Source organism: Cyprinus carpio, chromosome A10 (genome assembly GCF_018340385.1).
Source record: "Cyprinus carpio isolate SPL01 chromosome A10, ASM1834038v1, whole genome shotgun sequence".
Lineage (NCBI taxonomy): Eukaryota > Metazoa > Chordata > Actinopteri > Cypriniformes > Cyprinidae > Cyprinus > Cyprinus carpio.
The window spans coordinates 4,038,078-4,063,489 of record NC_056581.1 but is presented as its reverse complement, the minus strand read 5'-3'; the positions used below and the strand labels follow the sequence as shown (position 1 = coordinate 4,063,489).

General features: G+C 36.5%; 1 protein-coding gene across 5 annotated transcripts in view; it reads right to left on the bottom strand.

Moving 5' to 3' along the window:
- LOC109072562 (spermatid perinuclear RNA-binding protein-like) overlaps positions 1-25,412 on the bottom strand; it is an 83,316-nt gene that overhangs the window by 15,511 nt on the left and 42,393 nt on the right. For 3 of the 5 annotated variants that reach the window (XM_042764777.1, XM_042764780.1, XM_042764778.1), the window contains exons 3-13: positions 23,440-23,581; positions 16,626-16,870; positions 16,317-16,506; positions 12,997-13,141; positions 7,690-7,781; positions 7,171-7,266; positions 6,138-6,249; positions 5,031-5,128; positions 2,356-2,461; positions 1,834-1,917; positions 708-919 (exon numbers count right to left, since the gene is read on the bottom strand). In XM_042764777.1, coding sequence (XP_042620711.1) covers positions 708-919; positions 1,834-1,917; positions 2,356-2,461; positions 5,031-5,128; positions 6,138-6,249; positions 7,171-7,266; positions 7,690-7,781; positions 12,997-13,141; positions 16,317-16,506; positions 16,626-16,870; positions 23,440-23,442 — 1,383 coding nt within the window. In that variant the 5' untranslated portion in view covers positions 23,443-23,581. The remainder of the gene's footprint in view (positions 1-707; positions 920-1,833; positions 1,918-2,355; positions 2,462-5,030; positions 5,129-6,137; positions 6,250-7,170; positions 7,267-7,689; positions 7,782-12,996; positions 13,142-16,316; positions 16,507-16,625; positions 16,871-23,439; positions 23,582-25,412) is intronic. The other 2 variants (XM_042764781.1, XM_042764779.1) reach the window with 1 other exon arrangement.

The window sequence follows — 25,412 nt, the reverse complement described above, 5'->3', positions numbered from 1 at the left end:
TTTTTTACTTTACAGTGGAATATTACTTTAGAAATATTTAATATTTGAATATTTTAATTCAGCTGCCATAATAATAATAATAATAATAAAACATAATTTTTATAAGAATTATAGCAATTATTATAGCAACTTTTTGGCCACTTTTATTCAAAGAGATTACAGCGAGAAAAACAGTGGGGAGGTGGGGGGTCAACAGGATCTTGAAATTATGCAAGCCAGTCACCCACATCAACACTGTGGCTTCAAGTGCATATTGTTAAAGGAAAATTTCATCCCAACATAAACACTCTGTCATTATTTACTCACACTCACCCAGTTTTTTAAAAACTCATATGACTTTATTTGTTCCGTATACACAAAAGAAGAAATTAGGCAAAATGTCCAAGCTGCTCTCTTCCATACAAGTGTGTAAAGTTCCAGTATCAAAAGGCTTCAAAACACTTGAAATACACCACACAGGTCATACGGACTACTTTTATGGTGCTTTTTATATGCTTGACAGCCCCTAATCAACATTAACTTTTATTGCATAGAAGTGAGCAGCTCAGACATTTTGTCTGATTTCTCCTTATACTGGTTTCAAAAGACATAAACATGAGTAAATGATGACAAAATAAAAATTTATGGGTGAATTAATCCTTTAAGACCTTACATAATGGTCACCACTCCAACCACATGATGCAAAGACAACTGACGTCCAGGTGTACCTTCACAGCCACGTGCAGCTTGGCGGTCTTCTTAGAGGAGCCAGAGGCTTCGTAAACGGTGCCGTCGACGTCTACAGACATGGTGAAGACCGGGGCGTGAACCGGACCTGACTGAGACAGCAGTTTATACTGCAGCCCCGGCCGGATCTGGTTCAAGCGCATCAGAGCGTTCATGGGTTGATTTGAGTCTATTGCTTTACTGTCAAGAACTGCTGGAAGGGAAAGAGAACAGAAATTAACGTTAATGATTATAGCGCAAAGGAAGTGGTCCTTAAACACACAGCTCATCTTCTAACTTTCTAGAATCCTTTAGTTCCATCAGCTGGCTAATTCTTAAATTCTGCTGCTTTGAAAGCAATGTATTTGAGTCTGACGAGGAGCGCAGGCTGGGGACAGCAGCTCGGCTCCAAGAGAAATTAAGAATCAATGGCATTGATTTCCCAACGGTTGTCTGCTTCCTGTATGAGAAAGCAAGAGATGGAAGCACAGCAGGATGAGGAGCGAGAGAGAAGAGACGGCATGAAATAAAAGAATAGAGAGAGATCTGGACAGCTTACCGAAGAGAAAGAAGGTGAGAGATTAGCAGAAAAAACAAGAGCAGAGATGAGGAAAAATGAGACACGTTGTTCTTTAATCATTCTAGAAAGAGGACAAACACCGTTTAAGGCCAAACAGGGCCATAATGAAGAAGGAACGACTGAAGAAGGAAGGTTCACTTTTAAAAGAAATGTACATGTCATTTAAAATGAGAATATTATATTTATCATAAAAAATTAAATAAAAAAAGGAAATAAACTCGTAAATATTAGAAAATCTGCACCAAAACAAACCTAAATAAATCACAGTACTATAGGTTGACTAATATGACTTTTTCAATGCGCAATGCTGATACTGTCATCTACAGTTATCATTATAGGCTGATCAACAATATAATGAAGTAAAAAACACATAATGCAATTTAGTGATAACAAATGAGAATTATTTTACACAATATTTAATCAAAATACACAAAGAAATGACCATTAATCAACTAATCGAACACTGCTATTGACAGGTATCTCAATTAGACATAATTACAAATGAACTGGTTTCACCAATATATCTGTCTCTCGTTACTCAGACTGACCTTTTCTCAGGTTGCGTTTCATCTTCTTGATGAGGTCTTTGTCGTCCAGTAGACCATCTTCATAAGGTCTCTTCAGCCCTAGACCTGATACAAAAGAGCAAAGGTAATGTGTGGAAGAAAACAAGCTTCAATGAATTACTAAAACACATTCAAACCAGACTCTTAGAGCTGTATGTCAGTGTGTAAAATTTTAGAATAATTTTATTTTTTATGTTATGTATGTAATTTCAGCAGCACTAAATGGATTAGCAAAAACAATGACTGTTTTCAGACAAGTTTCCCCAAACACTTATTTCGATTGGACAATCAGACAGCCCCGCCCCAAAACTCACACCAATGACTGAGTCAAAGTCGCTGTTGTCAGGCAGATTAGGATGTTCAAACAAACAATGTTAAAACTGATGCTTTTCAGAGAAATCAACCTACGAACGAATTTTAGCTTCATCTACATATCAAACTAGACTTATTTAAATATCAAAAAATGACAGAGCCTTAAGTAATGAATTAGCTGTGTGTGCTCACCTTCTTTATCTGACCAGGGGAACTTCTGTGAAGGTTTACTTGAGGGGAGAGGGTCCATTTCTAAGACCTTATAGATCTGCCCAAAAGCCATGAGCCGCAGAGCATGCTGGAACACCCCAAAAAAAAGTATCAAAGTTATCACAGAGCAAACCTAAATTATCTGCTCCTGAAAAAAGAAAAAAAAAGTCTCAAAACGTACCCTGAAGCAACACCCACACGCTTCTTTTTTAATAATAAAGCAATAACTCTCAGACTGCCTGTAGATGTGGAACACCGGCACTGAATCACCACGTTCAGAGGAATTATGGGGGACAGACTGCCTCACAAATAATTCATGCTACAACTAACTCACATTAACTCATCTCAACTGATATTGACAAAGCTGTTTACTTTAGTTATAGCCCATTACGAGACCACATAAGGTTTGGTTCCAAAAGTATCTCTGGAAATGATTTGTGAGCCCAGTTTCGGAAGCAACTTTAATTACAGCAATCAGCCCATCTGTGTGAATATCACCACTGAACAGCTTACTCTGTGAACCGAACATTTAATATTGTCCCATACACAAACATTTCCAAAAGACAAGCATGTGACTCTAGATGAACTAATGGAATTGTTACAGAATGTTTACTTACATCACCTCATAAAACTAGATCACTTCCATGATAATCAACAAATCTGTTCACACTGGAAAAGCCTTCACTTCACTTCACTTCACTTCACTTCACTTCACTTCTGATGTTTTTAAAGGTTCATGCTTAAATTATTAATTTAAAAAAAAATATATCTATGATTACACATGAATTTCCCTACTGTTTTTCTTGATTTTTTTATTATATCTATAATAATAACAATGAGTATTTTTTATAAAAGTTTTATATGCTACTGTTCAAATGTTTGGGGTTGGTAAAATTCTGTAATGCTTTCTACATAAGTCTCTTATGCTCACCAAGGCTACATTTATTTGACATAAAATACAGTAAAGACAGTAAAATTGTGAAATATTACTGCAATTTCAAAGAACGATTTTCTATTTGAATATATTTTAAAATGTAATTTATTCCTTTGATGCAAAGCTGAATTTTGAGCAGCCATTACTCCAGTCCTCAGTGAATGAATAGAAATGTCATATAACAGCACTTATTTGAAATAAAACTCATTTATGACATTATAAATGTTAAATCCGATCAATGCATGCTTGCTGAATTTCTTTCAAAAAACACAATCTTACTAACCCCAAACTTCTTACAACAAAGTTGAACGCATAATTATCCCCTCTGTTTCACAAGCTTAGCATTGGAGATTACATACTGTTCCTAAACTAAAGTTTGAAGTGATATTTAAGGTTAATAAGCATTAAGAAAAATAATTTAATAAGCTAAAATTTCCTTTTAAATGAAGCTAGATTTACATTTTCCTTCCTTCAAATTCAGTGATTACACAAGCAGCTCATCTTGAACTCATGAACTCTTCATCACTGAGGAAACTGCGTCGATAAGCATCTTTCAGTCTCCTGTGTAATGACAAACTCTTTCTTGAATGCAGTATCTTTGCAGCGTTCACAAAATGCATCTCATTTATGACTACAGCAAACTGCAGTAAAAACAAATCATAAGTTATACCCGCATTATCTCCAAAAAAAAAAAAAATAAAATAAAAACTAACGCATCACATTTACTAAAGTAGAAGAGGAATAAAACACATAAATACAATTAATTATTATTTTCCCCAAAACATAATATACTGCTGTTTATTTATTTTTTCTTTACGTTAATTATACAATTTGATAAATACATTAAGCAATCAAGCATGTTCTTAGCTTCAGTGGTGTGTTTGGAGTCAGGAAGGGTGTGTGTTTGTACTGAACCTCTTCGATCTGCTGCAAAACATTGTGATTCTGATCTCGACTGCACTAGTGTTCAAAGGAAAAGCGCTACAGAAATCTACTCCGAGATGCAGCACACACACACAGTCCCCGGGGCAGAGAGTATGAGTCACGGGCCGGCACAATATCATTTTCCCACGCTCATTAGAGAGCCAATCATCAAGGTGCTCTATCGGAATGAGTGTGTGTGTGTGTGTGTGCATGTGTGTTAGAGCTGGATGCTACATGGAACATTCACAGTACACTGAAGAAGATTTTACTGGTAATATAAAACTATATAATTTTAATGTGCTTTTTTTTCATTTAGTTTTGTTTTAACACATCTCTGATTTTACTTAAAAATTACAATTTAATTGCAATTTTTGCTCAGGACAAAACAAGGACTTATTTTATAAAAAAAATAAAAAATAAAATAAAATAATAAAAAAATAAATAAATAAATAAATAAAATAAAAATAGAATACAATAAAAATAAAATAAAATACAAAATAAAATAAAATAGTTAATTAATAATAATAAAAAAATAATAATAAATAATTAAATAATATAAAATGTTCTAATCCATTGACCAGCCAGAGTGTATTTACATAGGGCTGTGACATGCCTCACTGCCAACAGGAATATCGTATACAAATAGGCCAGAATCACTGATAAGGCCAGTGAGTGTGTGTGTGTTTGTGTGTGAGAGACGCATGACAGTAATCTAGACAGCACAGATGAGATAAGAGCTGTTGAGAGCAGCACCGCTCTCCTCTTCTCACTGTCACACACCTGCACACACTGCTTGTACCTGTGCATTGTGCGTGATGGCCTCCGCCTGCTCATCCGTCATGTTCGACAGGGTGTTCGTCAGCTCCTTCTCACAGGGATCATGCAGGCCTGGTCCACCTGAGAGGAAACCAAAAATGAGTGTTGTATAAATGGGAAATACAATTAACAACAGACATGATTTACATAGAGGACAAGAAGGACACAGTCAAGAGCTGTGGAGTTACTGGAAACTGTAGTGTTTCATTATTTAATAAGTTCCTCTCCATCACCGCAGGTGAGGAGTTGATTAAACCCTAAAGTCAACCTTTATCGTTTAAATTTTGCCCTGAAGGTACAATACAAATATATATATTTTATGTTAAGTATATATCATTGAGGCTTATTTCCCATGCAAGCCAATCAAATATTAATGCCTGCATCTCATTATTAATAAATAACTGAGAGAAGAGTATAAGTGTAGCGAGGGATGGACTAGTTATGTCAAGAGCAGATAAATGAGGCTCCATTATTCCTCTGGGCCTCAGACAGGAACTAGAGCTTTGCAAATGAAAGCCAGATCTGATAGTGACACCGCTGCTGTCATCACACTGTACAGGACTTATTCACATGTATCTTGCATATTCATGCTGGAAGGATTATTTAAAGCCAATTAAGATTAGCGATCTATTAATATACAAAAGTTAATTTTATACATTTTACTTTTTTATTTACTCTTTTTATTTTTTTATTAAAAACAGAATTCTTAATCAAATCAGGTAGAAATCAGGTATCAAAATTTGATAACATATACATGACGGTTCCCTCAAAATTATGAAGCAGCGCAACGGTTTTCAACATTGATAATAATGAGAAATGTTTCTTGAGCAGCAAATCATCATATTAGAAGAATTTCTACAGGATCATGTGACACTGAAAACTGGAGGAATGATGCTGAAAATTCAGCTTTGATCACAGAAATAAATTACATTTTACAATATATTACAATAGAAAACATTTTAAATTGTAATAATATTTCACAATACTACTGTTTTTACCTTATTCTTATCAAATAAATACAGCCTTGACCATGAGACTTTGAGTTTTTTTGTTACTCATTTGTATTGCTTCTTTCTGGAAGTGCTCATACCTGGAAGCAGTATGCCGGAGGCGAGACACTCCATGACCCGCCGCAGAGCCTCTCCTGCTCCCAGAGGTCTGTTACACGTGGCGATGGCCTTTTCACATATTAACTCCAAAGGCTTAGGACAAAAGAGCAAATCGCTTTTCAAAGACTGATTTAGTACATGAAGAACTACAGATGTGACACAAAAATGAGAGATTAAGTCTGTGGTTATTGTAAAGCCTTTCAGTTTAATCCCTCAAATACAAGATATTTAACTAAAGGCTGAATGGTGCATACAGCATTTAGACATTATTAGCATATAGCATAACTATGAAAACAGTTTTTAATGTTGTTAATAATAAGAACTGTTTCATGAGCAGTAAATCAGCATATTAGAATGATTTCTGAAGGATCATGTGACACTGAAGGTTAGATTAATGATGCTTTACAATTCAGCTTCTAATATATATTCAAACAGAAAACAGTTATTTTAAATTGTAATAATATTTCACAATATTACTGTTTTTACTGTATGATATATACAACTGTGTATATGACTATTTAGCCACTAGGATTGACACACTGCAACTCAATTTATTAATAATTTTCAATACATGGAAGCTCTTCTGATTATGTTTGTGTTTTTATCATATTTCTGAAAATATTTTTTTTTTGGATGACAAATGAATGTGTTTGAATCTTGATTGTCTTAACAGTTCAATATCCCTTTTTTCAAACTAATAATAGCAGACTGAGGTATTTTTAAACAATATATATAATCTATGACAAAGATGCATTTCTACACAGAGCAGAAGGGTTTTTGCATTAAAAATGCACTTATTCAAGAAATAATTAACCACAGTATATAATGACAATTAATATGTACCTGAAGTGTAACGTCTGCATTACGCCACTGACCCCCAATTTTTAATAATTCAACAGTCTGTCGTCACTGAATTCCTTAATCTACTGTATGACTGAATTCTCTAAAGTTTTACTGTATCATCACTGTAATATTTGCAATGATGTCAGAAGGGATCAGAAATCTGATACTCACCCATCCTTTCAGAGGTTCCCACGCCGGGACTCTATTGCACATGTCTCTCAGTATTCGTAAGACAATCACGCACGACTTTAGCCCGTTAACTCTAGCCTGAGGAAACCAGAGGGAATCAGCCAATGAACTGAGAGCACCTATCAAACCCAACCTTTAACCCCTAAATCTCTAGATCTTGACTGTGTGTGTGAGTGTGGAGGTGTGTGTTGTGGTCCGGTTCTGGCCCGTGTTGTGTGGATGATGGAGGAGGGGGCGGGGCTTATGTCGGTGGGGTGGGAGAAGGGAAGATATGGTGCAGGAAAGCACTAGACAAATCCTTCATGATAACAAGCAGGTTATGGACAAACAAAAACAGGCAAAAGAAAACTAAAAGTGTAACAATTGCTTTTGTAGCCTTACGATACATAAATGTTTGTGATGAGGTGTCGAGCATTTAGAGAGCTGGAAGAAATTGAGGAAAATGGCATGTAGTTTTGGGTCATAAGGCTACAATAACAATGAGAAGAAGTGAGCGCCAACCTGGAACCATTTGGCATGTCGCAGAGAGGCCAACGCCACCAGGCACCTCTGTCTATCCAACAGGTCCGCCGGCTCGCTCGACTCAACGCTCTCTATCGGTGAGAAGAACGGGACAGGAAATCAAATCACACACGCGTAGACAGGCACGCTCACACACATACGTACACGTGATGAGGGAGGGGGCTGTTAAGGCACAGCAGGAAGGAGAAAAGAAGAAGCCAATCGGCTGAGGTGGTCCAGTGCATCCAAAAGAGATGAGAGCTCAGTGCATCTCCTTGGCTGGCTGGAAACTGGAGGAAGGATTCGCAGAAGGTGTTCGCATGTGCCAAGTGTTACAAAATCTAAACCCAGCTTACAAAAAAAAAAAAAAAGGCTGAACGAAGCTGTTCAATTGGCGTTACATACTATCCTACCCAGGCACGCCTTAATACAGCATCCTCGGTATTAATGTGAGTTCATGTGTGAATGTTTTGGCCTAAAGAGCCACAAAATTTACAACCAACAATACAGTTTTGGTTACTTTGTTCTATTTTTTTTTTTTTTTAGCTCCGCCCACAGCACACTCTGTTTGGTCCAAAATCCCAACACAGAAGCAGTGGTGTTTATATAATTTCAGGCACTTTTACGGCCATAAAGTGTTCATTTTTATGAAAAACAAGATTTTGTATTTTTTAATTTAATTTAATTTTTTTTTTTTTTTTTATGAAAACTAACTATTTTGGTGAATTAAGGTTGCAATAAAGCTCCTGGAAGTGTATTTAATATTTATGTGCAATTTATAGTGCACTGTATTATTTTTATTTTTCTAACTATACAAAACTGTGAAATTATTATTATTACTATTATTATTATTATTATTATTATTATATTTAAGATACTGCTAATTATGAAATTGGCAAGATTAAGGGTTTTATTTGATAAGATTTAATTTAAAAATGATTATCAATTTATTTTTATGTTCTTTTTTCCGATGTTGGAAATGACAATCCATAATTTGAGATGTGGAGTAAATGGCATTTGTTGGTTCAGAAAAATGGTTAGGGGGAAAAAACAAACATACACTTCCATAAAAAATTGGGGTCAGTAAGATTTTTTAATATGGATTTGAAAGTCGTCTCTTATGCTCACCAAGACGGCATTTATTTGCTCAGAAAAACATAAAATAAATTGTAATATTGCGAAATATTATTACAATTTAAATCTGTTTTTTATATATATATTTTTAAATAATCAAAAATTTATCAATGTCACAAGATCCTTCTGAAATCATTATAATATGTTGATTTAAAACATTTCTTATTATTATGAATGTTGAAAACAGTTGTGCCAATTCATATTTTGTGGAAACACATTCATACCTTTTTTTAAGGATTCTTTTATAAATAGAAAGTTCAAAAGAATAGTCATTTGAAACAGAAATCTTTTGTAATGTTATAAATCTTAAAATAGTATATAAGTATATATACAGTATATTTTATACTGTATGAATATAAATCAGCGTTAATATCTTGAATATCTTAAAAAAAAAAAAAAAAAAAAAAAAAAAAAAAAAAAACACTTACTGACCCCAAACTTTTGAACAGTAGTGTATATCCCGTGTTAGAGATTGTTAATAGACAACATAAACTAGTGAGAGTGACAAGTATGTTTTAAGAAAGTTAAGTTTAGTTTCGAAAACTCCACAGACTGACTACAGCTGAAGAAACATCTGTATATATAAAAATCAAATACTTTCTGATTGGCTGTGATTTCATCTCTTCACACAGCATTTGAGTACGGGCAGAGACAGATTTTTCTCATTTCCTGTGGCATTTCTGGATAGGCACTAACGTCAAAAGCAGCGACACACGCTAACAACTTCAGCGAATCAGTGCCAGTTTGTGCTTGGATTGACACTGGAATAATGAAGACATGCAGTGGGTATTGTTATAGACCAGTCACAACAAGAGAAGAGATCGTTCGCACACGACACACACTCACATTTTTCTTCATCTCTCCCACCCAAACAATACATCAGGTTCATTCTTTAACTTGTTTGAATTTTTATTTTTTTCATTGGCTCGGTAGGTGATGTTTCAGTGAGCCCATAACACTGTGTTCCTCTGCAGATAAACAAACAGATAAAAGACAGAAATGTCTGCTGCAGTGTAAATCCAGGACAAGGTGTGCAGGTGTACGGGGTATTAATCATGAGGGGTTATTTAGAGATTATATGACAATATCTAAAGCATTACTCTTTCATAATTCCTCTCTGGATTTTAATCAGAGCAGCCCAGCTGAGGATGGTTAAAGAGGAAGATCTGTCAGAGTGATAAAAGTTTAGCCTGCCCTCCAATCAATGACACACACACACAAATACCGCAAAAATCAACATCAATCCATCATTAATCACTACACAAACTTACACACACTCACAATGAGACAAATGCTACAGGGCACTCTTAATCGAATCATACAAATATACAGCACAAACACGGGTGTAAAAACATGTCTGGGACACACAGTGGGGTCCAAAAGTCTGAGACCTCTAGTTAATTTGATTTAATCTTTTTAAAATATATATATTTTTTAAGTAACGAGAATATGTATTTTTTAGCATTATAGTAATAAGAACTGGGAGGAAAATGTGCTTAAATGTCATGAAATATTGCCATAATGTTAAATATTTTATGATTCTAAAACAAGCTTCATGTTCTTTCTTTCTTTAAATTTATGGGGTGAAATACAACCCAGGCATGTTCTAATATTACATTTTTATGTGTGTGTGTGTGTCTGTGTCATTTATGCATGTGTGTGCCTGTGTGCGAGCTGATGAGTACTGCCCATTCGGGCCGGTCCTGAGATTGAGCCGTAACTCAATGGGACAGGGCCCCTGACCCAGTCGGGGAAATACGAGGTGCTCCTGTCATGATCTACAACCCATCGCTCCATCTCTCCCTCCCTCCTGTCATCTGTCATCCCACACTCCAGGGGCAGTGTCCACATCTGATACGTCTGCTAGATAGATGAGGTGTGTGCTGCCACAGGTATTGATTCCTCAACCTGGATACATTCTTTCATTTTCCTCCCCCTGCTTCTAACAATCTACATCAAAGAGGATGGCAGGGTGAGCAAACCCATCAGAAAATGAGTGTGTATGTGAAAACGAGAGAACAAGATTAAGGCACATTGGCCTTAAAGTTAACCCAAAAATAAAAATTCTGTCATCATTTACTCAAACATTTGCTGGTGCCCATTGACTTCCATGGTATGGAAAATATACTATGGATTTCAATGGGGACTAGGAACTGTGTGGTTACCCACATTCTTCAAAATATTTTCTTATGTGTTCAGTAAAAGAAACAAACTCATACAGTTTGTAACAACTTAAGGGGGAGTAAATGATGAAAAAAATAAATATATATATTTCTAGGTGAACTATCCCTTTAAAAGAATACTCCACCCTTTCTTCTGATGAACACAAAGAAAGATTCACAGAATAATAATCCACTTATGTAAGTAATCATATAAGGCATATAAATCAAGTTGACGCTTCAAAAAACTTTTTTTTCCCCTCATTTAATATCCCTTTAATGCAATGCAAATACTTCTAGTTATTTTGTGCAGCACTGATTTTGAAAAATCATAAACAAAAATAAATAGTAGTCAACTGAAATATTTTTTTTCCCAATACTGATATCAATAAATCGAGAGCAAGGTGGCCGACATAATGCTTAAAATTTTTACATTTTTTTGTCTTTACACAGCATTTACTTGAAATTCATTGAAATGTTTCAAAATGGACCATTTATTCATTAACAATGCAGATTTTTATCTGTTTTTCTTTCATTAGCTCAGTAGGTGAGATAACGAATCTGGCCAAATATTGGCCTGTATCACTAAACGCAAGTACAACTGGTGCTATAAGAACATCTACTACAGTCAGCTTAATTATTTAAAGAGTAAATTGATTTAGGTTAAAAATTAAAAATACGTATAGCTAGGTTACTCCATAACTAAAGGTGCGACCATAAAAAAGGTCCAATGTCTATTGTCAATAGTGTAGTGATGTATGAAGCAAAGCTTATATAAAAGTCACTTCTAAACCAAGCAGCTTTCCGATGGTCAACATGGCCAATCCACTTGACCAGCTTACACCACAAACAAAATCTGTGTGGGGAAATCTTTCACCTTCATGTGAATTTCCTTATTGTGGGAATTCTTGTTAAAATGACTGTATGTAGCACTGGTGAAATCCAATGCTAAATGTGACCGTATGTTAAACCCAGATGGAATTTTTTTACGGTGCTGATTTTAGATTGACATTTACAGAGTGGATCCATGTAATGGATTTAAACGTGGCCCCTGACCAAATGTGCATGAGAGTGTGTACATTTATGTGAGGGAGAGAAACAGCACATTTCACATCAACTGCAGCTCTAACTGTTATAACCTAAACGCTGTCCTTTAAGGATACAACCACTTCAGCTGTCTAAGCAGTCAGTCACGGGTCACGGCACCAAAAACTCCAATAACACCCTTCCATCATGACTTCTTGAGCTCAAGTGCCTGTGTATCAGCAATAACCAACAGGAAGCTGAATCGATCATTTATTCACCCTCGTGTCATTCCAAATCAGTATGACTTACTTTCTTCTGAGGACACAAAAGATGATATTTTGAAAAATGTCTGTTTGTCCATACAATAAAAGTCATTGGGGTTCGTTGTGCTTTTTGACTCCATTAACTTGCATTATATTTTTTAAAAAAGTGTATATTTTGTGTTCTGTAGAAGAAAGAAAGCCATGCAGGTTTGAAACAACATAAGAGTGAGTAAATAAAGACAGAATTTTCATTTATCAGCAAGCTATCCTTTTAACTGATGGATTAAAGGCATGAAAACAACATGTGCACCTGGTGTCCCTGACAGAATAATACCCAAAATGCACTGGGCTGCTCTTACTGCCCTAAGTAGTGAATAAACATCCTGCCTTATATTGTTTTTGACTGAACATTTGGTTTCATGCTATAATGTCTTTTATCTCTCTTTCGCTCCTCCCGCGGGTCAAGAGTCTGGCAGCATGAAGACCACTCAACCTGCTGCTGAATCAGTTCTGCGTGTGTGTGTGTGTTTTGACTATGAGATGAGTCCAGCGCTGTGTGCGGCCCTGAGAGTGTGTTCTGGATGCAGAGTAAGGATGAGATGAAAGCTCTTTCTTCTAATGGACCATCACTAACCCACACATACACAAACACATTCATCCATCCCCTCCCTCACCTCCTGTTTCCCAAATGAAAAGGGAAACGATGGCCACATGCAGGCACAAACCTTGCTCCTCTGTCTCGCAGTCGTCTCTCATCTGCGGGGAGCTGAGCGTCACCTTCAGCGTGAGTTTGGGCTCTGTCTTAGTGCAGACCACGATGGCTGCCTCGGGAATAGAGCTCTGTACCTCATACTTGTCCTCTGTCAACTTCTGTAGGGTTCAGAGGTCAAAGGTCAAAATGTTAAAAAACAATGAGGATACTTGATTCTATAGTAGTGTATAGTTGTGACCTACTGTATTTAACTGGATCGTATCATGGAAAAATTAAATTTCTTGCTGGTTTATTTGGAAATGATTTGATGTACTATATAGACATACAACAATGATATTTGAACCAACACGAACCAACATTTTTACAATTACTCTAAAAGGTTGATTGATCATGTTGATTATTTAGGGGCCCTTAGACATGTGCATATCAAATATCATACAGTAGAGTTTATAGAATTTAAATCGCAGAACACACTTTTTACTTTAAAGCAAACTGGACAAGAATTGAAAAGTTAAGTGTTTGGCATCACATGTGCACAGCTGGTCACAATGCGTTTACAATCCGAGGTGGGACATAGACAGCGCAGATGCTTGCTTTAATGTTTACTGTGATTCGGTCTGATGTGGGGGACGCCTCTCTAATCCATTCAATTAATTCCAGCCACACATTCTCAATCTGCCTGCTTTTTTCATGTAAACCAGACATCAGTGACATCTCCTACAGTGACCCGTGTGTGTGTGGCCAGAGCACATTTCCTCCATACACTCATATGCTTGAGCACAGAGCAAAGACAGGAAATGTGCATATCTATCACTCAATCGCTGAAGTAACGGTTCTGACTGATAGGGAGAGAAAGAGGAAGCAAGTAGACAAAGGAAAAGTAGTCAACTGCTGTTTCCATTAAGAACAGATCCATTATACGGAGACTTGACCTGCTGGCAGTACAGTCTACTTTAATGGGATTTGTGTCTGTTGTGTGTGTGTGTGTGTGTGTGTGTGTGGTTGGAAGGCTCAGACTGGGGTCGCCGCTGATCACCCCGTTCCCCTGGCCTGTCCTAAGTGTCTTATTAGGGAAGCTGGTTGCTGGCAGGTTTATATTAATTACACATGATGAATATAAATAGAGCAGGTCTGTTATGGATGATGCAATTTTTCTGTATAGAAATCTGCAATGTTTAATAAACACTGCACCACCATTGAGTTCATAACTATAGCAGTGTAAAATACATTCAGATATTCAGTATCACATAAAATTCATTCACAACACTTTATATGTTAAACTTTGAGACTAGTGTGATAGACTCACTTATGACCTTGTAAAAGTTACATCAAAATATTCTTGTTCTGATCATGTAATATTGGTAAAAACAATATTTTTCCACATGAAAGGGCCAAGAAATCAGTAACAGATGTTGCAATGGTGCAAATTCCTTTCACAGGAATAACATTCGTAACAAAATTGAAAGTTTACCAGCATGAACCAGTAGAATAAAGCTTTATAAAAGCTCAAATATTTTTTTTTTTTTGATGTCAGAATTAGTGTTGCTTTCATCAACGAAAATTATGACTAAATATCGTCGTCAACGAACCTTTATCACGTGACAAAAACGAGATGAGACGCAACGTAAATGCTGGTCATGTGACAATGACTATAATTAAATGTATAATGCAATATTGTTGACGAATAAAAACGAGACTAAATGTGGTTAACAAAATTAAAACTATGCTAAAATGTCTCTTCATTTTTGTTGACTAAAATGAGACGAAACAAAATGTTATAATGTTATTTTGTCTCGTTTAGCCGTGCTTTTATTATTATTTTGCAGTTTTTCTGTTTCCTGTGTCTCACTTCAGGGACTGCATCAGGTCGCACTGCGCAGACGCAGGCGACGTCACTTCCTCAAGCCCCACTCGCGGTATTATTTAGAAGACGACAACAAACAAAGTTAATCGGGATTTATACTTTCGCCTGGCTCTGCTTTGCGAGCGCATCTTCCCAAACGGACGAGGCTTTTATACTTGTCGCGTTCGCCATTGTACTATTCTTTGAAAAGACAGGGCAGCAACGAGGAGTAATTGTCAACAGACACAAAATGACAACTTCACACAGACTAGACTAAAACTAAAATTAAAACAGGCTGCCAAAAACAATACTAGTCAGAATTCCTAAGTGCAAAAATACACATTTTTGCTTTCTTTTTGCTTTTAAACCCTCTAGAACAGGGATAGGCAACTCCGGTCCTGGAGGGCCACTATCCTGCAGAGTTTAGCTTCAGCCCTCATAAAAACTCACTTGCTTGTATCTATCTAGTAATCCCGAAAACACTGATTGCCTTGTTCAGGTGTGTTTAATTAGGGTTGGAGCTAAACTCTGCAGGACAGTGGCCCTCCAGGACGGAGTTGCCTATCCCTGCTCTAGAATGTCTTGTCCAATAGAAACTTGTCCAGTTCTTGTACCAGAGACTAAATTAATTACTGAAAACATTCGCATGAACCGATACGTACTGTAAGTGAAAATAAATCAGTGTTGCTCTAGTATTATTTATATACTACCATAATATTTACTATTTATTACATTTATTTATTACACATATATACATATTTATTTCTTATATTATTGTGTTTATTACTTACATTTTTATTTTCGTTTGGGTTTTAGTAATTTAATGTGCTTGTCATTTTTATTTCTATTCAGACTTTATTTATAAATCTATTCAGATTATATATATATATATATATATATATATATATATATATATATATATATATAAATAATAAACTTATTTTTTCAGTTAGATGCAAAGGAAACATTAAGATTTTTTTTAATCTATTTTCTTTAATATGTAAATATCAGCTTTATTTGAATTAACAAAAATTATATTTAATAGTTTTAGTTAATGATAAAAACTGCTAAGATTTATAAAAAAGTATTTAAAAAACGTTTTTTTTTTTTTTTTTTGTCATTTGTGTTTAAATATTGCAAATAATGTAAATTTCAGAAGCCGTTGAGCTTGTTTCAGGAAAAATTGCAACAGTATTTGTTTGGTAATCACTTTTTTATAAGCATATTTTAACAAGTGCATTATTATAAAATATTCTTCACTGTTACCGAGCAACAGATTAAATCCAGATAAACACTGGTCAATGGCAAGCAAGCGTTTCTTGTTCTTCAGGGAAAACCTGCGGCAGTGTACTGCAGTGCAGTCTTTCAACAGATTAAATGCAAACAATAAAAATAAGGTTATTTTTAAGGTCTTTGGGTGTATATTTAGCCACGGCAGATCAAATCTCCAGCAGTACAGGAGGTTGTGTGGTTTGAGTGTGTGTCGTTACCTCGATCTGCTGCGGGAGGTTGTCACAGACGGTGCACAGCAGAGTCTCGGTGGGTTTCTCTCGGCACATGAGCACCAGCTCCAGATCCATGTCATCTTTAATCAGGAGGCCTTTGGCCACCAGACCGATCCTAATCACTCCACACAACACCCGTCCTTCACTGGGAGTGCTACTACAGCTGCTGTCCTCGCTGAGACAACACAAAATATGAATATGATCTGAATTAATAACAAGCAATATGTAGATCCAATAAATCAAGAACAAACAACTTCTTTGCAGAAATCTGTCTACTTCCCAGCATGCACTCACTTTGTGCTGCCTTCTGGCAATTCGTCCACGCTGGCCTCCGTCTCCTCCTCCTGTGTGCTTGCTGAATTTGATTGATTTGATTGGCTGGCTTGAGTTTGGTCCATCCAATCAGACACGTGTTTCAGGGCGCGCTCTACAGTGGAGACGAGGCTCTGCACGGCCTCCAGGGCCTCAGAGGAAGGGTAGATGGTGGAGTGCTTGGCCATGACGTGACGGTCATCGTTCCCGAACGACCGAATGGACCTCTGACAGAGAGAAAAGATACATTAAGGCTGGAACACACCACAAGATATTTGCACCGATTTACTGCCGATTTACAGTCTGGAGAAGTCGATGCTAGTTGTCGAAAGTCAGAGCCAGTCTGCAGATTTGAGTTGACAGATTTTATAGAAAATCACGTAGCGTATGATGGTCACAGACTCTGATCATTTGTCTTGCGTCTCCTAGCAACAGTGCACACGTTTCTGCACGAGTTTGTTGTGATCAGAACAACTTGAGTCTGGTAGTGTGTAGGGATGTAAAGGTTAACTGCGAGCCAGTTAAAAATCGTATGTATTTTATGTATAGTTCCACAAAACTGAAGTCAAATCATTCTGTTTTTGCTTCAAATTTCTAAATTATACAATCTAATTTAGATTATAAACTGCTCATGTTGCATGTATGCAGCATCTTTGTTTGGATCATGATTAAAATGCAGTGGTTGCCTCTACACATAAACATATTTAATGTGTTATTAGGCTGTAATTTTGTCAAATAATTCAAAGTGAGTATTGATTGTTTGTATTAAGGATACATCAAATATTAGCTGTGAAATTATCTTTAACAAAACAAAAGAGTTGGCAATTCCATTCCCAAAATGTTCAAAATGTCATTTACACACAGAAAATTAAATACTTAATTTGAAATTTGGAGGAAATGACTGTCAGAATAATAATAAAAAAAATAATTATGTTAAACTATAGTTCAAATGTTTGAGGTCGTTTTTTTTTTTTTTTTATTACCACAATCAAAAGTGACAGCGAAGACATTTATAATGTTACAAAATATTTCTATTTCAAAATAAATGCTTTTCTTTTGAATTTTTTATTAATCACAGAATTCCACAAAAAAATGAAGCAGCATCACCGTTTTCAACATTGATAATAATCAGAAATGTTTCTTGGAGCAGTAAATCAGTATATTAGAATGATTTCTGAAGGATCATGTGACACTGAAGACTGGAGTAATGATGCTGAAAATTCAGCTTCGATCACAGGAATAAATTATATTTGAAAATATATTACAATAGAAAACAGTTTTTTTTTTTAAATTTTTTTTTTATTTGTAATGTTTTATTTTTTTTTTTTTGTTTTTTTTTCATTAAATAAATGCAGCCTGAGCATAAGAGACCGACCCCAAACTTTTGAACTGTAGTGTGTACATATGTGTGTGTGTTTACATAAACATTATTTCCACAGGACAAATTGCCAGCATTAACACACCAGTAACACTGATAAAGGTGAGTTAGACACACTCTGCTATGTTAACAACTTCAGAAGATCACCTTGGCTGACTTCTTCAATTTATCTCCTAAAGTAAAGTGTGTGTGTGTGTGTGTGTGTGTGAGACAGACGTGCAAGGTTAGAGCAAAGCGCTCAGCGCCAAATTAAACATTAATCAATCAAACTCTGCTTGCCTCGATTGCAAAACAAACGTCTAGAGAAGAAACATCTACAGAGTTCACAGCAACAGGTTCATGTACTGTATTTGTGTCTAAAGCCATATGTCACCCCCGGACCCACCGGGAACACGCCATCAGACCGGGACGTGCTGTATAAAACCTGTGTCTGTGAGTGTCAGCGTGTTCTACATCATCCTCACGGGTGGAAATCAATTTGAGCTCGGTGACAGTCACCCGACAACCTCTTCTAATCAGACATGATTAGCCCTCTCGCTCCCGCTTACCCACAATCCTTCAGTCTTCAGTCTTTCATCAGCCACCGTCAGTCTCTCATGTAACATCCCCCACTTCAGGACTAGATCTAATAACCACCAAATCCTCACTTACTGCATTAGCATTTAAGGTGGTGCTTCTCAACTGATGGGACGTGACCTAAAAATGAGTCACAGGTCTGTACTGAAAAATAATGCTAAATGAAAAGAACTAAATGCAACTAACAAAACTGTTATTTAAGTCTCATTGATACAGAGTTATTATAGTTAACCTGTTAACCAGCAGCCCCCATTATGGAACTCACAGCTGAAAATAATTGAAAATTTGAAATAAATGTTAACTTAATATATATATATATATATATATATATATATACTGTATATAAACAGATAGTTTCCAAGGCAACATTTCTCATTTTAATATACAAAAACTAATAAAATGACAAAAACACAACAAAGTTTCTAAACCTTTAATTAGATTTAAAATTAAAACATAAAATCAAATCCAAAATATTAACTACAATATCTCAGTGACACTAAAATATCAGCAATGATATACTATTATAACTTTTGCTAATACTTTCATTTAGATTTTATTTTCTGTTTTCATTTTAATTGTAAAGTTTTAGTAATTTTGTTGTGTGTTTTTGTAATTTTCTAAGTTTTTTTTATGTGAATATAGTTTTATTTAGTTTTAGTTTTTTAGTACTTCAGTCTTAAAAATGAGAAATGTTGCCTTGGCAAGTTATTAGTTTCTTTATATTGCTTTTTTAACATTTATATTAAAGTTTAATTTATTTAAAGTAATGACATTTTCTATGGTTTTAGTTTTAGTTAACTTTTGAAACAGGATGTTCTCTATATATTTTGTTGTTGACATCAGAGGTCACGGGTTCAACCAAACATTGGTACACCAGAGAACAGCCACTAAACGGTCTCCTACAATTCATCAGCACCACTTTACTGTGATTAAGCTTTCTTGACATGATTTGCTCCTAATTATAGTGCATGTGAACATTAATTACAGCGATAATGCAAACACAGGACAGTTTCATAAATGGTTAAGATGCATAAAAATTTGAAACGAATGAAAGTAATGCCGTTTAAAGAGATGCAGTAACTCTGAGAGGGTTGCAGCATGTGGACACTTGTCTTCAACAAACAATTTAAAGACAGTTACAATAAAAAAGAGACTTGCACAATAAAAACAGTTAACAGTTATAGTTTTTTATTTATTTATTTTAAATATGTTCCCTATTTTTAAATTTAGGGGACATGAGTTGTCAGCTACCAAAAGTAACTGAAAAGACTATGTAAAACCAAGAAAAGAAAACTGTTCAGATTTCTGTGCATTGAGAGTTAGTCTCTGTAGCAGCATGCAGCAAAATACAGAAAACCTCTACGACAGATTCAAAAAGGTAGGCGTGTACTGCCAATCAAAACTTCCTATCAGTTCATTCATCATCCTTCACAGGCCTGAATCTCCTTGATATCAGCTTTTCAATACCAGATCCATTCCCTAATGCTGTCATTTTCATTCTGTTGCTCTTCTTGTAGCATTTCTCTATTCGACAGCAGACATGCTCAATAGCGTATCAAAGCTACATCAGCAGCGCTGCAGCCCCTGGGGGGTGTGACCTTTCACGCAATATAGACATAAAAACCACACCGTGCATCCATCTTCTGAACGGCAGCTGTTGTTTAACTAGCAAGAAAGAAAAAATAAATTCAATCGGAGTTCACTCAGTGACATTTTTACACTGGTGACTTCTACCAGACAGCTGGGCTGGTTTGTCGAGTGCGAAAAGCTGATGTTTGAAGGCTGCAACCTTTAGAAGAGTTGATCAATTAGTGTGATGCAGAGTGAGACAAACTACGCATGTTTGAGAAAATTAAAGGCAGCCTGGGTGAGCGTGAATCAGGGTATCTGCAGCAGAGAGTGGCTGTGATATAAAGATGCATATCTGTGTGTGTGCGTTAGCAGCAGTGACAGTGGCCTCTTGATGGCATCGGGCCAGTATTTAACAGGCAGTGCGCAGGGTTTATGAGGCGCTCCTAATGGCCGCCTGCGAGCGGCCGTAAAACATACTGGGAAGTGTAAAAGAGTGTAAAATAGCTAAGGAGGAGCAGAGAGACTGCATCTTAATCACACAAGAGATCGAGGGAAAGGATGGATAAGGATTGAAACGCTTAGTATGTGTGAGGTACACAGAGAAAATGATGTTGGGTATTTTCCAGCTACCTCATAAAACACATTGTGCTGCTATGGTAAACAAATCGCAATATCATAACTGAATCATTATTTTTAATGACTGAAACAAATTTTGTAATAATGTTACTATTTAAAAGGATTCAACCAAAATGAAAATTCTGTCATAATTTACTCATCCTCAAGTTGTTCAAAACCTGTATGAGTTTCTTTCTTCTGTTGAACCCAAAATAACATATTTTGAATAGTCTGGGTAACTCTTTCAGTTGATGGTAGCCATTGAATTCCATAGTAGGGAAAAGAAAATACTATGGAAGCCAATGGCTGCCAGCAACTTGAAGGTGAATAACTGATGACAGAACTTTTGTTTTTGGGTGAACCATCCCTTTAACTTTGAATAAAAGGATAATGAAATGACAGCCTAATCCATATGGAAGTGTGAAATTTAAATTGAAAGAAAATGGAAAAAAAAAAGCTCTGGAGCTCAATGTAGATTTGTTGTAATACAATACTGCTAAAGCTCTACACATTAGGGCTATAAAAATTTTGAATGGCATTTTGCATTCCCTGCTCAGGAAAGTAAAGACTTGTTAGTGGACTTTCTATTATAATTTGGAACTAGATCCAAAGCATCTTAATAAGAACTAATCAGAGGTTAACAGAAAAAATGGATTCTCACAGAGTAGGATATTAGTTGATTCTAAGCAGATTCTAATAGGATCCTTCAGGAGGTATTCCAAATTCTGACGAAAATTCCAAAAGGAATCCTGAACACTTTGATTTAGGATGGATTTGTGGAACTTGGGGGCAGATTGAAAAAGAGAAAAAGCGAGCATGCGTGTGTGTATGTGTGTGTGTGTGTGTGTGTGAGAGAGAGAGAGAGATCAAGTACAATCAAGCAACAGAGGGTTTCATCAAACCACTAGATTAACGAATGGCACACTGGGGACATATTCAGACAAACAGATCTCAATCGAATGGAGTAAGATGGGCACACACACACACACATACTCACAGATGGATCAAGCCCATTTAAATTAAGGGGGCATGAGGATTTGGAATAATAATATTATACAACAACAGTAATAATATTGTTGTAGCACTGTTTGTATTTAGCAATGTGTATTTATGGCTCCTGCTCTGCTTATCAAATGGATTAAATAACCACATAAGGGGTCCTGGCATTATGTGTTGTCTCTGTATATATATTTGAGGTCAGTGTTCAGTATTAAATTAATTACACACCCCTAATTAAAATGTCTTCCAGGCAGGCAATGATCTGCAAAGCTCTGCGGCTACTTATTATAGACTCATAGGCATAGACATGAGCTGACCACAAACAGCTGTCAAATGATGCAGGTCTTCTTGATGAGCCTATGCATATGTATGTGTGATGAGATTGACACAAACAAACTGTGACAGTGTGCATGAGCAGCTCTCTGATGCGTGAAGTTTGTAAATCTCAAGCGGCCCCAGAACACAGACCTGGGGAACACCACTTTAAAAATGCATATACACTAGGGCTGAACGATTAATCAAAATCAAACCGAAATCACGATTTGGCATAATTCAATAACTGAATAACAAGGACTGCATTTTTTTATTAAATAAATATATGCACTGCATCAATAGTAAATGCTGCTTATCTCTGCGAGCACTGAGGAGTTTGAGTTGTTTATAACGTATATCTATAAAAGCAGCATGTGCACCAGCTTTTTTAAAAGGTAAAATTATATATATATAAATATCCAAAAGTGTGTATTTTAACATTTATTGTGATACCTCCTTCACTGGAGTATGTGCCCATTGTTTGCTTGTCTTTTAAATTAAAGGATGAGTTGAAATCATTTTCTGTGATATTAAAAATTACACAAGATTTTCTCTTCACAGAGCTCAGCTACAAAACACAGAACCTTCCTACAAGACAAAAACACAATCCTCAAAGTTCTGCATTCACTTTCAGACTGCCATTCGTTGCATAAGAGCACTATGTGCATTTTGTCCCCTGAAAGTCCATTTCCTTGGCACAGTGCAGGGTCATGCTGACACACAGCCAGAGTGTGTGTTAGTGCACTGTGTGTGTTTGCGTGTGTATCTGTGGGCTCTGCCACTTTGGCCACAATTAGATAGGAAGTCAAGTGAAAGCAGGAAGGTCACCTCGTTATGTGTGCAATAAATCAATATACAGATACATCCGCAGAAGACACAGAGAGCCACTAGAGTGAGCGAAGTGGGAAGCGCTTGAGTGTACTTGCATGTATACGCTTGCGTGTGCATTTCCAAGGTCACCCCGGCTGCAGCGGCAAAGCTGGGTTAGCTTTAGAGCTCACGCTAGCAGGGCGCTCATTACGTTGGGTTATTTATGAACCTCCCCCAACTCTCAAACTTTAATAATTCAAAAAGCACAGCCCTACACTCCCATGAGACCCTGCTCCCACAAGCCGGAGGTAAGGGACATTAATCAAACGCTGATCTCCGCCCCCCCACCCCCACTTTCTCTCTTTCTTGCAAGCTCTCATCACATTTTCTCGATCACATCTCAGCTGGTTTTAGATTAGAGCGGTTTGGACAGAAACACATGTAAGGGAGATTTCACAATTTAGACATTAACCTTATGCAAACAAAACCATGTTGCTTAACCAGCCACACAAATAGAAGATGAGGGGTTTTTACCATGGTGGCTGGAGGGTTGCTAGGTGCGGTGTGTCCGCGAATGTGTGTGTGCGAGCGCGAAGTGTGGAGACGGGGGTCTTGGGACGCCCTCTCCTCATGCGCTCACCTCTCTGCCCCCCCGCTGCGCCCTTCTGCACCAATCCTGTGAGACAGACAGAGAACAATGTTAATTACATGTATCCTGTGCTTTTTTATTATTAGCATTACACAGTGTTAGTGCACAAGATGGATAAACAGCATTGAAATCAAGGGGACTAAATGTGTAGCATCACAAACCCTCACACAAGAAGGTATCGGTGACTCTTTGTTTGGAAATGAGCAATGCAAATATGTTATACAGTACATATTTCTTGATCTGGGTGCTGGCACACAACTGAGATGAGGCCTGTTGTTCTGCTGCTTTATTTCCCGACACAGGGAAGTGTTTGCATGTATACTAGTTTTATAGGGCACTTATATAGGCCTGTTTGTCAGGCTTATCTTGCAAAGTGCTTCCACTGCTCAAGATAAACATGACTGTATGTGAAAGTCTTCTTAACGCAGAACACACACACCGGGAATCATTTTAAGTGGTGGCAATAACCTTAATTTGTGGATCAAACATTGAACTGTAAATTTTTCCTGCACTTAATCCCTTCTTATCTGGCCAAATGTCTTCTCTGTATTAATGCAATTTCCCGGGAATATAATTTCATTCTCTGGATTACAGCTTTCGGACCTGAACAGATGTACTCAAAAAAAAAGAGTCCAGGCCAAAAAACATTTTTTTTTTTTTTTTTAAATATCCAAAAACTGTGAGGGGAGAGAGCTGATCTCAGTCGTATTTCAATGTTAAAGTGCTGTAATGTTTTGGATAGATGCTATGTTACTGCTAGGACATTTGGTGGTTGCTAAGGTATTCAGAGAGTTGATCAATGTTATGATAGGCATCATGGCTTTTGCCATTGCTCAGGTGTTCTAAATGATGTTGCAAAGGCCAGTCTGATTTTTTATTTTGTTTTAAAAAATAATACTTTATTCAGCAGAAATGTGTAAAACTGATCAAAAATGACAAATATTAATAATAATAACAAAATCTATTGCAATTAAATCCTGTTCTTTTGGACTTTCTATTCATCAGAACAAAAAATAAAACAAATCACGGTTACATAAAAATATTAAGCAGCACAACTTCCACACTGATAATAATAAATCAGCATATAGAATGATTTCTGAAGGATCATGTGACACTGAAGATTGTGCAGAAAATTCTGCTTTTTATCATCTTAACGACTCCATGCTTGCACATGCTTGTATATATGTATATGGTTGCTAAGGTGTACTGACTGATTTTAGGGGGGTTGCTAGGGTGTTCTGGGAGGTCAGATTAGTTACTTTGCACATGGGCTGTTGGGAATTTTGTACCAGTAAAAGTTTATCAAAAGATGCATGGACAAAAAGTGTGAAAGTCTGGAAGCAAAAGCCACAAATGCATATCAAGTGTGCCGTTTGGGACAGGGCCACAAACCAAGATAATTTGCATACTCTGGTTATAGCATATAATATAAAACCTTCTCACCTAATGTACACCTAATGTACAAATTAATCCATAACCAAGATAATGTTGAATAGGAAGAAATAGTGTCGCTCAATAAGGCACTGCTTATCTCCAGAGGCCCTTTATGCACCAAACCTCTAGTTTGACATCCTTTTAAGAGATGAACAAGTGTATCTCGTGAGAGACCCCACACCGCTGCCAACAGCCCAATTACGCTCAAATGCAGCCCTGCAGATCTTCTGTAATAATGTTCAGTGGAGTGTGTCCACACAGAGACATTCACAGTCTGCGTGCTGACGGGCCTGCTGTCACTGCCTCGTTTATGAGCGTTAGTTTTAAGCGTCACATTCTGTACACATACTGTACCTTTCGAGGAGATTTTTAAGTGATCATTAACTGACGAACATTTAAACATGTAGATTACTATCACTTCACT